Source organism: Natator depressus, chromosome 14 (genome assembly GCF_965152275.1).
Source record: "Natator depressus isolate rNatDep1 chromosome 14, rNatDep2.hap1, whole genome shotgun sequence".
Lineage (NCBI taxonomy): Eukaryota > Metazoa > Chordata > Testudines > Cheloniidae > Natator > Natator depressus.
Genome location: NC_134247.1, coordinates 9,258,653 through 9,275,798, shown reverse-complemented (window position 1 = coordinate 9,275,798; position 17,146 = coordinate 9,258,653). Strand labels below are relative to the sequence as shown.

Here is a 17,146-nt window from a genome sequence, read left to right as displayed (position 1 = left end):
CACAATGGTCTCTTCTTTCCTTGGAATTGATGAATCGTACTGTGCAAACAACTTCAGAGACAATGTAATGCAAGAGAGCATAAGTAAATGCGTATTTATACCTTAAACCAGGGTGGGCAACCTGCGGCCCGCGCCACTTCTCACAGCTCCCATTGGCTGGGAACAGTGAACCGTGGCCATTGGGAGCTGCAGGCGGCCGTGCCTGCGGACAGTCAAAGTAACAAACTGTTTCGCGGCCTGCCAGCAGATTACCCTGACAGGCTGCGTGCAGCCTGCAGGTTGGCTACCACTGTTCTAAACTGTTTGTAGGCATTCTAACATCCCAAATATAGGCTAGCATGTATAGAAATGGATTACATGAAATATTGAGGAAGAATAATCAGCTATGACACAGACTAGACAAAGCACTAGAATATACATTATTATTTGTATTATAGTAGTTCCTAGAGGCCCCATCCAAAATTGGGCCCCCTTTCTTAGGTGCTGTATGAACACATAATAGGAAAGGGTCCTTTCCATAGAAAGGCCCAGTTACTGCAAACACTGAGGGCATGGCTACACTAGAGAGTTTACAGCTGCACCGATGCAGCTGCGCTGCTGTAAGCTCTCTAATGTAGCCGCTCTAAGTTGATGGGGGAGAGCTCTCCCGTTGGCTTAATTACTTCAGCCCCTATGAGCAGCAGAAGCTATGTTGGAAGGAGAAGCTCTCCCGCAGACATAGCGCTGTCCACACTGGAGCTTATGTCGGTGTAATTTATGACACTCGGGGGTGATTTATATATGTGCTTTACAACATGAGTAGCCTCATTGACTTCAAGGAGACTACTCACTTGTGGAAAGTTAAAGTGTGTGTTTGTCTTTGCAGGACTGGGCTTATGTAGTCTGATAAAGAATAGGAGAAAGAAAGCATTACAGCAGCCAACAATCCTGCATGGATTAGATATCCTAATGAGTTTCTCCTATCTAATTTTTATTTTTAAATGCTGGGCAGTCAGCATTTCCCAAATAGTCGGTAATCCCCAGGAAACTATGCAGATCATTGTCCTCTAGAGATATCAGTGTTTGAATATTTATGTTGATGCAGTTTTTTTCACTTCATACATACAGGGCATTGCTAGGGAACTAATGCATTGTACAATTGCCTATTAAACTGCTTGAGTCATCTTTTAACTTTACTCTGTTTATATGCAGCAAATACTCAGAATTCATCGAAAGAAAAAGTGGATATTCAAACTAAGTCAACAAACAAGGAAGTGGGAGGAGAGGAACCCAACAAAAAAAATGCAACATCTCTTATACTCTTTGAAGAGGTAAAACTTAAATATGTCACTGATGTGAAAAATTAATAGTTCAGTCATATTTATTTAAGTATAAGGATTATTATCAACCTTTAAACTAATTCAGGTAGATGTCATTTCACCCATATAGGTATTTCTGAACCAGACTTGCAAAAATTATTCCAGATGAAAAATCTACTCATTTTGTACCATGATGATTAAGAGTGAAGAAACCTACTTATATATTTTATCCACCCATGAAAAAGTTACTCAGAGTATGCAAATTGACAAATAAAATTTTGCAAGGCTATTCTAAACTAAATTTATTTAATTCTGTCAAAGCTATTAGATTCTTATTTAGAACTGCATAAATGCAATATATAATGTTTGTTTTTTAAATTATCCAAGTACCAAATAATGTTTAAAGCATTTCTAAGCAGGCATTAAAAGATTTTTTTTTTTCTCTTTTTCATACTTTAACATAAATAGCTGAATGGCTTTTATGATGCTTCCTCCACACCTGCTTCTCCCTCTCCCGCAAATAAAAATGCATTTTGCTTTAGAATAAGTGTGGGAAACTACAGCCCAAAATGTAACTTAGAGAAAATTAGTGCTATTTTGCCCTTAACCATAACATCACTACTACAATGCTATAAAATATTGCAAAACTTGAACATATAAGACTTCGTCCTAAAAGTTTTAGGTACGAACTAGTGGGTTTTATTTGTAGCAACTATATTTGTTTAGGTGAAAATTACATTACTGGTAAAAGCTGGACACTGTAGTTAAAAAATAAACTACATGACTTTCCATAACTATGAAACTATTACTAAACATTTTACACTTTATTTGTACTTTCTGTAGGTTGATATAATATTTGATGAAGATGCTGGGTTTCTAAGTGCAATAAAGACATTCATGGCCACTGCAAAGAGGCCTGTAATTCTTACTACAAATGGTGAGTAATACTTATTTCAGTAATGGGACTTTGCAGATGTAAGGGTCCACCTGGATAAATCTGATTTACAGTAGCAGGGTCAGAGAGAGTAGGATGCAAATATTAATGCAAAGTTAATGTATCTGCCGTTCTCTATTGAAACAGCAGCTGTGTTTTTATATTTACAAAGGATTATTTTACAAATGGTATATTTGAATAATAAGGAGAAGACACTGCTGTTTTCTTGATGGCTGCTTTAAGAAATAAGGAAAAATAGTTCTGAAGATAAAATTTCACAAGGTTTAATTTTGTATCTTTTGTGTAGATCCAACTTTTAGTTTAATGTTTGATGGTTCCTTTGAAGAAATCAACTTTAAAACACCCTCTTTGGTAAGTCTTTTTTTCTTTTGGAATACAGATAATGTTAATATCTTTTAGTTTAGGATTTAATTAGCATAACTGAAAACCTCAAATTTGAGTTTGTAACTTTTAATTTGTAGGTTTAAAAAGTTATATGTAATCTATTATATTTACTGTTCACTTCTGTAGAAGGATTTATTTTCAGACTAAAGCAAACAATTTTCATACAAGATACAGAATATTTTATATCTGTAGAAGTTCCATTTTAAAGACTTGATTTTGCCAAAATTAGCATCAGTCACTGAAAGCTAAAAGAACCCTATTGCAGGGTATTTATATAAAAGAAACATCCCAATATGATGATGATGTATACTGGCAAATAGTTTTAATTAAGGCCAAATGTATATTTTAAAAAACCTATTTTTTAAAAACTTCAGTAAAAAATTAAAAGCAGACTTGAAGCTAATTTTTTAAAATAAAATATTTTTGTTCTTTTCCCTTCACTTTCCAGTCCTTGGATTTTAAATCTCTAGGCTACCTGCTGATAAGAGTTAAATGAAAGAAAATCCTCTAGGGCAAATGTTGCTCTGTAAATACTACAGATTGTGGGGGCCCTCCATGGTAATGAAAGAGGCCACCGTTAGGTGTTGGGGGAACCCATGCAGAAAAATTTACACTCCCATTTGCTGTGAAGTCCAGTATGGTGATGCCTCCCTCTGTGTACATACAGTAGGAATTAGAGTTGGGTTTGGGGATCACCATTCTGTCTACCAGCAATTTTAGTCCTCTTCACTAGATAGGAGGGAATTTCTTGGTACGTTACAGTATACAAAAGTAATTTGCTTCTAATGTGACTAGCCATGGTTTGGATAATTGTGTTTTGTCTTTCAACGGGTTTTTCTCATATGCTTTATTCTAGGTAAACATTGCTAGCTATCTACAAGTGCTCTGTTTGGCTGAGAATCTACGAACGGATTTAAAAGACTTTGCCACTTTGTTAACCACAAATAACTGTGACATCAGACAAAGTGTTCTTTACCTTCAATTTTGGGTTAGGAGCGGAGGTGGATGCTTGAAAGAAAAAAGTTTAGCACTTCATGGTAAGTTGATCCAATTTTAAAGAACAGACATAATATAGTAAATTAAGATTCATTCTAAGATGAAGAATCTTTTGTTTTTTATGAAACAGTTCTTAAATAGCATTGAATACATGACAATTTTCTGACAAGTCTAGACAATCAACAATTTTACTGTAGGCTTTTTTCTCACGGTATATTTAGAATAATTAAGGGACTGGAAGTTTTGACGTCTGCATTTATTGCCCTTCACCATTGTGTCTGAGAGTAAGGCTTTTCATGGTTATTACCCCTTCTCATTCTTCTTATGAGTAACAAGAGTGGGCAGAGCAGAGAGCCAACCTTGTTCCCCTCAGCATTGGGAGTTAGGCAGCCATGATTATAGGCACCTCGAGCTGCAGTTAGCCCAACGCAGGAGTGTTGCTTATGCTCTTGGAGATTAAAAGTGGAACTGGAGGAGGAGGGAAGGAAAAAAAGGAGAGGGGATTAGGGGTTGGGGGCATGGATAAGATAACAGACTGGGAGAAGGGGAAAAGGCAAAACCCGGCCCCAAAACAAAGAAGTGAGGATTTTCAGTGGATGAGGAAGACTTTGGGTGTGTCTACAATGCAGTTTAAAAAATCCATGACTGGATGGGCTAAGGGGCTACTTAACTAAAGTGTAGATGTTTTGGGGCTTGGGCTGCAGCCCGGGCTCTAGGATTTTGAGAGATCGGAGGGTTCTAGCCTGAATGTATACATGTTAATTCAACAGCCCCTTAGCCTGCGTCCAGCAGCCTAAGTCAGCTGGCTCAGGCCAGCCTTTGAGTGTCTAACTGCAGTGTAGACATACTGTAAAGGGGGAGAGAAGGAGCAGGAGGCAGAGATTGAGTTGATTGCTTACAATGGAGAGGTAGCAAAGGAGGAAGAAGGGAAGGGAGAGATTTGGAAGCGTGAACAAACATGGGTAAGGGGACATTGGAAATTGAAAGTCAGTAATATTCAAAATTACAGTAAGAAGTCAAGATAAGAATAGGATTTATTTTTTAGCATGCAAAAGAATGACCTGAGACAACAAAGGGATAATTTTAAGCTTTGAATTTATATGCACAACTTGTATTTACTTTATAAGTAAAACCTAATATCTTCTGTGTAGTAAGAGGAGAGGAGCCAGAAGGAACAGATCAAATAACTTGCATGGAAAACACTGGTTCCGAGAATGATCTTCCTCAAACTGAGATGGAGCTTCCAAAATGTGATACTGGCTTCATAGAGACTTTGCTTGGCCTTAAGAACATTTTTTTGCCTTCAGAAGATTTGTTTTCATTTCTTAAGGTATTTTCATGATTAGGTCTGATTGCTAATATTTTGAATGAATTTTATCTGAAACATATGTGGATTTGCTATAGCTCTTTATACGTTCTGATAATTTTCTGTAGCATTTATCGCAAACACAATTATCATACAAAAATATTTAGCCACAGTCTTCAAAAGGTCTGCTTCAGGGATTATGTAAAACCCAAATTGGGAAATCCTCAGTAACCCAATAATATACAATCCTTTGGCTGATGACTACTGAGGTGTATGTGAATAGGCAGCTTTGTGTAATAACATAGTGTGGTTCATATTTCATTTATTAAAAACAATTATGGTAATGCATTTTGTTATGTTTACATTGTTTTTATAGCATAAAATCACAACAACAGACGAATGGAGTAAACTGATACAGCTGCTCACAGAATTTCAGATGAAGAAAGTGGATTTTATATATAGTAACCTTGAATTTATTCTGCCTTTACCAGTTCATGTTCTTCCAGAGCCAACACAGAATTCTAATCCTTCATTTAAAAGGACTACAGCAAATTCTTCAAATGATATACCTCTTGATAGTGATTACTCTGAAAAAGCTACACCTGTCAAAAAGCCTAGAAGGATGAAGCACCAGAGAAAGATTGCTTTATTGGATGATAGTGATTTATTTGATACTGAATTGAACTACTCTTCTGAATTTATAACTTTGCCATCAGACATTCCTGAATCATGCTTGGAAGAAAACAAAGATGGATTAAAATTTATGATGAACGAAAAAGAAAAACAATTGAATACTGAAATCCCGGAAAGGGAAAAAAGCTCTGCTCTTGCTTCTCATTGTCTAAATTCACTAACTGAATTTGTGGAGAACATGTCTTTCTTAGATTGCTGCCTAAACACTAATGTAATGAAACCAAAAGAGTTTTGTAAAAATGAAGGGTTTAATTGGACAAATGGCAAGATTAAAAATGGTCTTTCTGATGAGTTTAGCACAGAAAACATTGATTGGTGGAGTTCTGAAAGCTGTAGTGAACTAAAGGCAGTTGTAGAAGCACTCAGTTTTAATAAGTGCTCTGCTAGTATTTCACAAAGCATGGAAGCCTCCTTGAACCCCTGTAAAACACTAGGAAGAGATCAAATTGAGGGAATCACTCTGCATATTTCAAAAGACAGAAATGATGTATACTTTGGTCAATCAGTTGATTTAAGGTAAGACTAAAACCTCACTAACATACGTTGCAATGCAGTACAAATATCACCTGGGGAGGGGACGGATTCACCAACCCTCATCCCACTAATATTTGTACTGTTTCTTGAATGTGGACTTCTGCATAAAAACAAATGGCCCAATATGGCCTATTGTTAATTTCTGTACACCTCAGAAACCGACAGTGGCCATGTAGTTCTCATTTTTAAGAACATTTTTTCTAATAGTAATTACGTAAGATTTTTTTTAAAGTCCTCCATTGTTTTGAATGGTTATAATACGCTTGATCATGAGTGGTAGCATTATTCCCGTCTGCTATAAAAATTGAGTATTTGCCTAGAAAAGGCCATACGCATTAGAGAATTAAGTGGAATAGGCAAACTGATGCTGCCTGCAAGCCTAATCCTGCAAGCTCTTATGCATGTGAATGACTTCACTCATGTGAATAGTGTCATGCATGTAATTTGGACTCACTATCTTTTGCAGGATTGGGGCCTGAGAACATTAAAACTAGGTCAAATGTGGATATTTTTGTAGTATGTCTTCTAAAATCAAGAAGAAAAACCTTGAATATGGCATTAGAGTAAATTGTCTTTGTTAATGTTAACAAGTATTAATATAAAGGTTTGATTTTAGTCTAAAACAGAGTAATCACCTATTATACCAACTTCTGCCACATATGGTAAAGAATACTTAACTAATTACTGTAAAAATAGATACATGGAGAAATCTTCTCGCTGCCATTCCAAATTGTTTTAAAACAAGTCACTCTGCCTGATTGAGCTCCAATGTAAAAATGTGTTGACATGTATTTAGATGGTATCAAAATGACTCAAAGGTCTAAAATGGGCACACATTGTGACATGAAAAAATTAGTGTGATATAACGGGAAGCCTGTATTCTAGCTAGCCCCAACACAGGGCTCTTTGCTGCCAAGAACAGATGTTCTGGAGTGCACCATGGGGGGTGTGTGGGTGTGTGCACTAAACATATAAATGAGGACCACGCCTAGAAAGACCTCCCTCAAAACTTCTTTTCACAGCTGAACTTGGAGAATCTGTAGAGCAGACAGCTTCTGTCTTGTGGTCCCTCCTCTGGGTGTGGCTTTTTGGGGGGGTCTACACACAGCCTACAAGTCAGATTTTGGTCCTAAGATTCCTGGAGTCATAAGATGATTTAGTACTGTGTAATAGTCATAGTTTGGGGAATTTTTGGATAGTGACCAGACATGCCAAAACAGCAAAAAAAAAAAAAAAAAAATGCAGAAATTGGGCTTGTTTTTGGCATAATTGGCTTGTGAGTTGCTTGTTGCCTAATTTTTGCTTTTTGCTTGTCTGGCTTGTAGCTTGTTGCTTATTTTTTTGATCGTCTCCTGGCAAGGCCGGGAGAGAGTCAGGGGTGCACAGTGGGCCCACCACAGTCCCAGACTGCACGCCAAGGGGGTCTAGTCATAGAGAGTGGGGTTCTTAGGGATTGGCTTGTTTTGGCCTTGTTTTGAAATGGAATTAGCTTGATTTTTGGCTTATTGTCAAAGTCGGGGTGCTTATTTACCGCATGAAAGTTGGCAACTGTGATTTTTGTGGAGTTTTTTAAATCCATGTTTTTGATCCTCATGGAGTTATATTGGTATTTGTGTTCTTGAACAAGAAACAATAAGGATTCATTCTCCTTCTTTTCAGCATTCACAGAAAAGCACAGAAGAGGCTGGAAATCATCAAAACTGTATTTTCCACTAGAACTCCTTTAAGCCTGGTTAACAGGCAAGCGAGCATAACTGAATACTTGCCCACCCTCCGCAATATTTGTAGGTCAGAGAAACTTAAAGAACAAGGGAAGACTAAAAGAAGGTAGGTTTAGGTTTACCCTAATCTCTGCTACATTTTTAGCATGATAGTGTTTAGTAAACTTTAGAAACATTTATCGAGGAACTTCATCAAATGAATGCATGAACAGTTTGTTTCTTAAATGTGCTGCATTCAAAATCATTGCCTAATTTTTTTAAAATGGACATTATCAATCCTCTTCTGTTCACTCTGATTTCTTTTGACAGGTTCCTGCATTATCTTGAAGGAATTCATCTTGAAATACCCAAAGAAACAGTTTACAGTCTGGCAGCTAACTTCCCTTAAAATATTTTATACCAGTAGTGTCTTGTACAGATTGGTCTATGTGGTACTTTGATTTTACCATATAATTTAGTTTTTATTGTATATTCAAAGAGCCATTTGTATATTAAATCTTTGAGTATTTAAAAATGCAAAGTGTATATTTCTGTGTGATAGTATTGCTTTCCACAATCCAAATGTGGGTTCTTTTGGTGCTTCTATCTACTCCGTGTGTTCAAAAGCATTTAGTCTATCTGTGCACCTTTCAGGATCACTTTATAATTCTTTCCCCTGATTGCTGCCCTAAAGGTGCACTTTCCATTAAGGAGAATCAATCCATGTCTTGGGTAGCAAGAGGTGCTTGAGTAATGAACCATTGCCATGATTTCCACTCAAAGTGTTTTTCCATGAAAAGACTGCTTCATTGGCATAGGCAGTGGTTTCAGCCTGGATCTTCAAAAGAGTTGCCAAATAACCTGCCTGATGCAAGACTTTTGTAAAAACTGTAAGCCTCTAACTAATCACAATAATAAATTAGGGGAAAAAATGAGTAAAAAATGCTTAACATGAAATAAATTAAAGTACTGTGTCTCATAATGTGCATATTTGTATACCTCAGTTTCATTTTATTCCATGAATTTTGTTTACAGTTGCCAGGCCAGTATGATTATCTTAAATGGGGAGAAAATGTTTACTATAGTCCTAGATGGGGCCCAAATAGATTAGGCAAGATTTTGTAAATAACACTTCTGTATCTGCATTACTTCTGAATTATTTAGTAACATATATAACTTCTGGTAATCTTGTATATTCTATTCTGTTTTTTTTATATTGTATTTTATATTTGAAAGACTTCAGCCCAGTTACCTGAAGTTAAAATCTGTTTTATATCTGAAAGGAAATAAATTTGTGGGTGAGACCTTGGTACAACTCTTACCTTTCATACTGCCAGAATATTAAGATTTAAAATGTGATGATCTAAACCCCCTGCCTTTTATCACCTGAAAATATTTTTTTCTAGATGACACCTTTATTTAAATAGCCACTATCACAGCCAATATCACGTTTGTACTGTTGCTCTAAAGACTAACATGTAAGGTTCAGTATAGGGACACAAAATTTCACATCAATTAGACATTCCTATAACTTTTGAGGAGACCGGTTGTTTTAGCACCCTCTGTAGCTGCTTTCTCACCCTACCTTTTCCTGGCTGCTTTCCATTATAGTTTACTACTGAACATGCTTATGATAAAGTAAATTGTTATTTTAAGATTAGTGCAGGATTTCAAGCAACAGAATGTGGTGTATATTTATTAAATGGTAGCTAAACAGCTCTTAGTGAGTTGTATCAAGGGTCTAAACACACTAGATATTTTAAGTATCAATTGATTCTGTATAGTTTTGTAAAGAATAAAATATACCCACTTAAGTTTACAAACTGTATATGGTTCTCTGTGTAGCTATGACCCATTTAAAGGTTTTAATACTACACAAATCCTAATCCTATTTCAGATTTTTTTTAGGTTTAGAAAGTATGCTTGTTGTTGGTAACATTAAAAAAGCCACAAAACCCCAACCTGCCAAAAATGTTCAGTTTTTCAGGTTCTTTCTCTACCCAGATGTGGGGGTAGTGTCCCTGGGTCCTCCTTGCAGGGAGGAAAGGGGAACATGCATCCCATATGGCTTAGGCTTAATGTTTGGTGTTACAGTTCTGGGCGCAGCTCTTAGCCACTCCCTCATTTATTACTTCTGGAGGAATTCTGTGCATGCGCAGATTTCATGTCCAGTGCAGAATTCTTTTCTTTGCAAAAAATATTCCGCTCAAGAAGTGCTGTAGTTCTGCCTTTTGTCTCCCCATACACACACCCCTGATGCCTCTAATACACTGGTGCACATAATACTTCTGGGAGAATTCTGCACCACTGCACAATGCAGAATTTTGCAAAAATTAACATGCGTGCTGAATTTCCTTTCCCCCACAGAAATGGGCTGCAGTGCTGCTAAACTGCCACTGACCACAGCAGAGCCCAGCTTGCACATAGAAGACACTGCTGGGGGGAGGGAGAGGGAACTAGGGGTTCCTGGCAGCTGCAGTTCCCGGCATGCCCTGAGGGAAGGAGAGGGCAGCATGCAGGAAACTCCATGCAAGCCTGGGACTGAGCATCAGGCTGTTACTCACACCCCATCCCTTCCAGAGCCCAGGGATCCAGAGGGAGAATCTGGGCTGGGGAAGCCCTGCAGTTGGGCTCTGGGGAGGAGGTGGTTTGGGTGTATTGGCTGGGGGGGAAAGGGTTGTAGGTGTCCTGCCCCCCTGGCTGGGCTCTGGGAGAGGGGCAGAGAAACAGGAACTGGGTTGTCATAGGGGTTTCTTTAACTCTCTATTCCTGGGGGGATTTTTGTGTGTCTATTGTTACAGACATACCTGCGGACAGGTATTTTGAAATAAATTACCAAAATAATTGAAAGTGGCATGATTATGTAGTGTTGTTTTGACAAATTTGCAGAATTTTTAAACTGTGCACAGAATATTTAATTTTTTGGCACAGAATGCCCCCAGGAATAACAAAGCTGAGATCTGCTAGCTTGATGAGGTGTGCCACTCAGTGGCTGATCAGTGTGGACCTCTGGCCTGATAGGGTATGTTACTCCTCAGCTACTCCACCCCTTCCCTTGGAACATGTCACTCAAGTCCAAAGTGTTCACTGCCAGTCCCAGTTTAGCAGTATCTATCAAAAGGGAGAAGGAGCAGCAGTTGGAGAGACAAGTGGAGGCAAGAGTGGATTTGTTTAAGATGGGAGAGACTAAAACATGTTTGTATGGTGGGGGGAGAGTCAGAGGTTAAGGAAAAGAGTAAGGTAGGGGATGGGAGTGGGCACAAGGGAGATCAGGGAATGGGATCACTGGGGCATGTGGAGAGGCTGGAGGAAGAAAGTAGACTGATACTGCTACAGCTGTGACCAGAGGGGTGGGGAAGGTCTTATTTTACAATCACTCTAGAAGACACATCACACTCAATTGTAGACAAGGGTTTGTCTACACGTGGAATGGTTCTGGATTTATTCCAGAATGTGTCTACACAATCGGGAACAACTGTGTGTAGAAAAGCCATAAAAATCAGCATCTGTTCATTTGGAGGATGAGCTGCTGCAGCTGAGGTTACAGCCTCATATGACATACACATCCTCCAAAGATATTTTGAATACAGAAAAGAGAGTTTGAGATTGCCTTGATAGATAGCAGTGAACAGCACATGTAAACTTGGCTTCTGCTCATCAGCACAACATTTAATGTCAGTAAGTATCTGATACTTGATCAAAACATTAGAGTTAAGTTTATTGTGGTTCTGCTCATAACAGCAAAAGGTTTAAGTAGTGTTATTTAACAAAAGTTCATAGAAGGCTAGAGCCTGTAGTAATGAATCACACATCTCCTCATCTCTGTTTTGTGTGACTGAAGAAAATAGGTTTCTGTAACATACCACCTTGTTCCTGGGAAAGGACAACCGGGGCTGTTCTTGGGTAACAGACTGTAAAAGAAACTGCTTCACCAGGTCCATTCCACTAGTTCGAGAGTCTCCTACCATCAATCCGAAGTGTTTTCCTACAGTGCTTCGGGCCATACTTAGTACCTTGTGCTGGCCATCTTGCATAAATGTCTTTTGTAATAGGGCATACAGCATAGCTTCCACAGTGCGAAGATGTAATGTTATAGGAAAGAGATTTGTATTTTGAGCAGACAGTCCATTTTTTTCCAGAATATAAAGATCAGCTTCAGGAATCTTAGAAACTACTGAAGAAATCTAGAAGGGGGAAACAAATAAGCATGAATGCTAGCACCAAGGATTCATTTAAACCAGAAATCAACAAGATTTCATAGTTATTGTCTCTCAAATATGAAGGTGGTTTTTATAAGAAACTATGTAGTAACTGTCTGGTCAAAACTGGAATGTAGTCTTCATGAGAATTTTACCCATTTTGTGGGAATTTCAATTTAAAAAGTGTCAAAATTGCATATTTTTGACAAGCTCTGCTCCTGTACTACTGTGAAGAGCACTTGTTTGAGTCTAAATTTAAAGAAACTGCAATTATGGTGAAAATGGGAGAAAGTTAACCAGTCCTCTGGCACACACAAATTGTGCTGAGAATGTGTCAGATTATAAATACTGTGGTAGAGTGACCATTACAAGCAGTTCAACCTTAGTTTTTGTAAGTACTTTAAGGGTATGTCTAGCTGCAATTAAAAACACCTGGCTGGCTCATGCCAGATGACTTGGGCTCATGGAGTTCAGGATGCAGAGCAGTTTAATTGCCCACGCTCTAGGACTCTGTGTGGTGGGAGGGTCCCAGAGCGGGGGCTGCAGCAAGAGCCAGAAAGTCTACACCACAATTAAACAGCCCTGCAGCTTGAGCCCTGCAAGCCCAAGTCACAGATGTCTACCTGCAGTGTAGAGGGAGGGAATGGGTGCATCTCTCTTGCAGAGTCTTGTACTTGCAGAGATCCAAAAAAATAGTGTTGAAAAGAAGACAGCCTTCCCATTTCTGTCTGCAACTCAAGTCCTGCACACACTAATTATGGGATAAATTTTGGGGCTACTCACCTGCTAGATTCTTTATCAAAGGTTGATTGCAGTAGTTACAGTTCTACTTTACAAATGTTATTAGGGTCTCTTTTCAACTCTGAAGGATTTCTAACTAGATCAAACTAGCAAAATAAATACAGCTTAGAATTGCTAAAATAAAAGCCCTGCCTTGGAACATTAAGTCAATTTTTACATACAGTACAATGACAGCCCTAAGAATAAGCAATTTAAGATTAACAGAGATACAAGGGGAGGAGTTGATGTTTATTAAAGTCTCAAACATATGCTACTTACTTCTTCCAGATACACTGCTGGAATATAGGTTCCTTTCATGAATCTACCACACTCTTCTTGTTGCCAGTCATGAACTGCTAGATTTCGATCAACATGAGCCCATGCAATTTTACGGGTACCAAAAACAACAGATACAATGCTATCTAAAGTCTGAAAATGAGAAAAAAAATTATTCTGCATTTTGAAGATGTAAAACACTAAGTACTAAATATTATTTGATGTCTTGGGGAAAATACCACTTAACAAGAAATGTATTATATCTACTCTTTGATGAATTATTAAAATGTTTGATTTATGGGAATAAGTTTATTCAGAAAATAAGAGTAGTTTCTTGATTAAAATCAAATTAAAAATGTTGTATACCTCCAACCTCTCTCTCTCTATTTCAGGTTTAATAAACCTCATTGCAGGCCTGGTGTCTTGTATTTTTCTCTCTCTTCTATCTCCTTTCTCAGACGGATTGAGGATAAAGTTACACACCTTAACAGTAGTTTTATATTGAAAGAGAGGCACGTTCAATAAACTCTGCAAGTTCTGAAATGGTCCATATTTTTCCCTATGCTTAATTATGCTGACAGATTTTCGTCCTCGTAATAGTTTAATGGTGGAAAGCTCTCTCTCAGATGCTGTGTTGAGCACTTGCAGGATGACAGCTTGTTGTTCAGAAGAGTACAAATTAGAGAGTGCATCTTCTGGTGTCTTGAAGGTTTGATTCATTGTTGGGGAATTGACACAGTTGTGTTGTACAGCAGATGTTGATTTTTTCTGACACCAGGAATGGTGCAGGGGCTGAAGCTGACATGAACCCAAAGGGACATGAAAGAAATACCTTCCTGAAGAAAAAATGAGTTAAAACAATGTCTTCATTAACTTACTGAACACATACATCCATACCTCATTGTGAGGTCCCCGTCTCACAAATTTATTTCTGTGCCATACAAAGAAAAAAAAAGCATTGGCCAACTTTTTAATTCCTGTTAATTAAAATTGGCTTCAGAAATCTAGCATTTCAAACAGGTTATAGAAAAATTAAGAGTTCAAGAAAAGGGCCACCAATCATTTTAAACTTCCTCTGCTATTTGTGTTGGTGGGTTTTTTTATTGACATTTATTGCCACCCATTAATGAGCCACTGTTCTATGATCCCACTTAAATCTAGCCCTGGTAAGTAATGACCCAAAGCCAGTGGATAGATGTTCAATGACCTGTGAAATGAGTTGATTGTTTCAGTCTGTTTCTTAGGGGATAAGTATCACTTTCACAACTGCTACTGGCTGTTCCCCAGATGCTAGCTGCAGCAGGTGCTAAGGAGGGAAGGAGCATGGAGACTGAATTACCCTCAGCCACAGAGGTTGCTCCTCTGAACCAAGGTTGGCTTGAGGCCCATGGGGGAAGAAGTGTGGTTTGTATTGTTCTGCCTATTGCAGGCAAATGGACCACTTTAGTCCACAGGACTGTCAAGGTAAATTCATCAAGGTATAGTGAATAAGAGCAGCAGTAGAAGAGCAGTGTTACCCATGGGCCTGGGAGGGCAAATCCCACACCAGTCAGAGGCCTCCTCTACACTATGAGGCTGTCCATAAAGCACTGGAGAGAGGCAGAGGCTCAACTCTGCGTGTTTATTTTAGTGTTGGACCAGGGTAAGTGGGTGGGCCTCAAAAGATCACCAGAAAGTGTTGTTTGCAGTGTAGTTGTAACTTGTGGGTCCCAGGATATTAGCAGGACATGGTGCAGGAGGCAAGATCTGTTACCGGACCAACTTCTGCAGGTGAAAGAAATGAGCTTCCAGCTACAAGAAAGAAGACCGCTGTGGGGCTCGTGAGCGTGTCTCTTTCACCAACCTTGTCACACCCCAAAACATGCTCAGCCCCTAGGAAGGAGTCTGATCAGCCCCTAGGAAGGAGTCCAACAGGACTAGTGTGTCAGGCCGGTGCTGGATGCAGGGCAACCAGGCCCAAACAACTTCCAAGCAGCAGGTTTCTGCTACTACCTACCACCCAGAACCAGGTACCCCCAACTCAGCACAAAGGGGGTGGGCCACTCCTTCCCAGATTCCCCCTTGGAATCTCTCCCTCTCGCCCCAGACAAACCGACCCACCCAGAATCTCTCCCTCTAACCCCCAAAGACAGACTGACCCCCCACAAATATCTCACTCTCCCCCCAGACAGACCTACCCCCCCTCCTGGAATCTCTCCCTCTCCACCCAGACAGACCGACCGACACACACCCCCGGAATCTCTCCCTCTCTCCCCCCCCCCCCCGACAGACCGACACACACCCCCGGAATCTCTCCCTCTCCCCCCCCCCCCCCCCGACAGACCGACACACACCCCCGGAATCTCTCCCTCTCTCCCCCCCCCCCGACAGATCGACACACACCCCCGGAATCTCTCCCTCTCTCCCCCCCCCCCGACAGATCGACACACACCCCCGGAATCTCTCCCTCTCTCCCCCCCCCCGACAGATCGCACACACCCCCGGAATCTCTCCCTCTCCCCCCAGACTTTCTCCCTCCCCCCCCAAGACAGACTGACCCCCCAAAAAATCTCCCTCTCCCCCCAGACAGACCGACCCCCCCCCCGGAATCTCTCCCTTTCCCCCCAGACAGACTGACCGACACCCCCCCCCGAATCTCTCCCTCTCCCCCCAGACAGACCGACCGACACCCCCCGCGGAATCTCTCCCTCTACCCCCACCAGACAGACAGACCGCCCCCCCCCTCCGGAATCTCTCCCTCCACCCCCAGAGAGACCGACTGACCACCCCCCTCCGGAATCTCTCCCTCTACCCCCCCCCCCGAAGACAGACCGACCCCCCCCAAAATCTCTCCCTCTCCACTCAGAAAGGCCGGCCGACCGACCCCCTCCCCGCAATCTCTACCTCTCCGGAGGAGGCTCGGGAGCCAGGCACTGAAACTCATCCTGCCCACCCAGCCAGGCCGCGCTTCACCCCGGGTGGGTCAGGGCGAAAGAGGCCCCGGCTCCCCCGGCTGGTAAGAAACGTTCCGGCCTCAGGCGGGGCCGGGCAGAAGAGAGATTGGGCCTGGCTCCCCACAGTGGCCTTCCCCTGTACTGCCAGCAAAGGGGGGGGGGGGGGAGTAGCGCAACATAAGGGAGTGGGGCAATGCCACAACTGCCCTAGCCCCAGGGTGAGAGCCCCAACCCCAGAGCCCCCAACCCGCCTCGGGTCTGATCTGTGTGACCCACAGCCCAGGAGTTCCCAACCCCCCTGGGTCTGATCTGTGTGAGCCACAGCTCATGAGGTCCCAACCCTCTTAGGGTCTGATCTGTGTGAGCCACAGCCCAGGAGTTCCCAACCCCCCTAGGGTCTGATCTGTGTGAGCCACAGCCCCAGAGCTCCCAACCCACCTGGGGTCTGATTTGTGTGAGCCACAACCCCCCCCCCTCCCCCAGGGTCTGATCTGTGTGAGCCACATCCCCCAGAGCTCCCAACCCCCTAGGGTCTGATCTGTGTGAGCCACAGCCCAGGAGTTCCCAACCCCCCTAGGGTCTGATCTGTGTGAGCCACAGCCCCAGAGCTCCCAGCCTCCCTGGGGTCTGATCTGTGTGAGCCACAGCCCCAGAGCTCCCAGCCCCCCTGGGGTCTGATCTGTGTGAGCCCCAACCCCAGAGCCCCCAACCCGCCTAGGGTCTGATCTGTGAGAGCCACAGCCCAGGAGTTCCCAACCCCCCTGGGGTCTGATCTGTGTGAGCCACAGCCCCAGAGCTCCCAACCCCCCCTGGGTCTGATCTGTGTGAGCCACAGCCCCAGAGCTCCCAACCCACCTGGGGTCTGATTTGTGTGAGCCACAACCCCCCTCCCCCCTCCTCCAGGGTCTGATCTGTGTGAGCCACAGCCCCCAGAGCTCCCAACCCCCTAGGGTCTGATCTGTGTGAGCCACAGCCCCCAGAGCTCCCAGCCCCCCTGGGTCTGATCTGTGTGAGCCACAACCCCCCCCCCCCTCCAGGGTCTGATGTGTGACCTACAGCCCCCAAAGCTCCCAACCTGCCTAGGCTCCACCT

At 41.7% G+C, this 17,146-nt stretch overlaps 2 protein-coding genes across 3 annotated transcripts in view; one reads left to right on the top strand and one right to left on the bottom strand.

Moving 5' to 3' along the window:
- Positions 1–9,630, top strand: part of ATAD5 (ATPase family AAA domain containing 5) — a 28,338-nt gene extending 18,708 nt beyond the window's left edge. Inside the window, exons 16-23 of the mRNA XM_074970908.1 lie at positions 1,192–1,310; positions 2,142–2,235; positions 2,540–2,604; positions 3,494–3,674; positions 4,785–4,963; positions 5,316–6,148; positions 7,826–7,993; positions 8,197–9,630. Coding sequence (XP_074827009.1) covers positions 1,192–1,310; positions 2,142–2,235; positions 2,540–2,604; positions 3,494–3,674; positions 4,785–4,963; positions 5,316–6,148; positions 7,826–7,993; positions 8,197–8,275 — 1,718 coding nt within the window. The 3' untranslated portion in view covers positions 8,276–9,630. The remainder of the gene's footprint in view (positions 1–1,191; positions 1,311–2,141; positions 2,236–2,539; positions 2,605–3,493; positions 3,675–4,784; positions 4,964–5,315; positions 6,149–7,825; positions 7,994–8,196) is intronic.
- A 1,912-nt stretch (positions 9,631–11,542) lies between these two features.
- TEFM (transcription elongation factor, mitochondrial) lies at positions 11,543–16,130 on the bottom strand. Of its 2 annotated transcripts, none has more exons than XM_074970762.1 (4): positions 16,005–16,130; positions 13,488–13,957; positions 13,125–13,274; positions 11,543–12,050 (listed from the first exon to the last, which is right to left on the bottom strand). In XM_074970762.1, the coding sequence occupies exons 1-4, from the start codon at positions 16,042–16,044 to the stop codon at positions 11,616–11,618; spliced, it is 1,095 nt and encodes a 364-aa protein (XP_074826863.1). In that variant the 5' UTR covers positions 16,045–16,130; the 3' UTR covers positions 11,543–11,615. The 2 variants fall into 2 exon arrangements, with proteins under 2 accessions (XP_074826863.1, XP_074826864.1); XM_074970763.1 differs by having other exon boundaries at positions 11,545–12,050; positions 13,488–13,953; positions 16,005–16,089.
- Between the last annotated feature and the right edge of the window lie 1,016 nt (positions 16,131–17,146).

What these genes read in the sequence shown, in the direction of transcription:
- TEFM (XM_074970762.1), bottom strand. Translation starts at nt 16,044, where the DNA reads ATGAGTTTCAGTGCCTGGCTCCCGAGCCTCCTCCGGAGAG. An exon ending in TAGAGAGAGAGAGGTTGGAG is followed by an intron (nt 13,275 to 13,487) that starts GTATACAACATT and finishes TCTCATTTTCAG; the next exon opens with ACTTTAGATAGCATTGTATC. An exon ending in CAGCAGTGTATCTGGAAGAA is followed by an intron (nt 12,051 to 13,124) that starts GTAAGTAGCATA and finishes TCCCCCTTCTAG; the next exon opens with ATTTCTTCAGTAGTTTCTAA.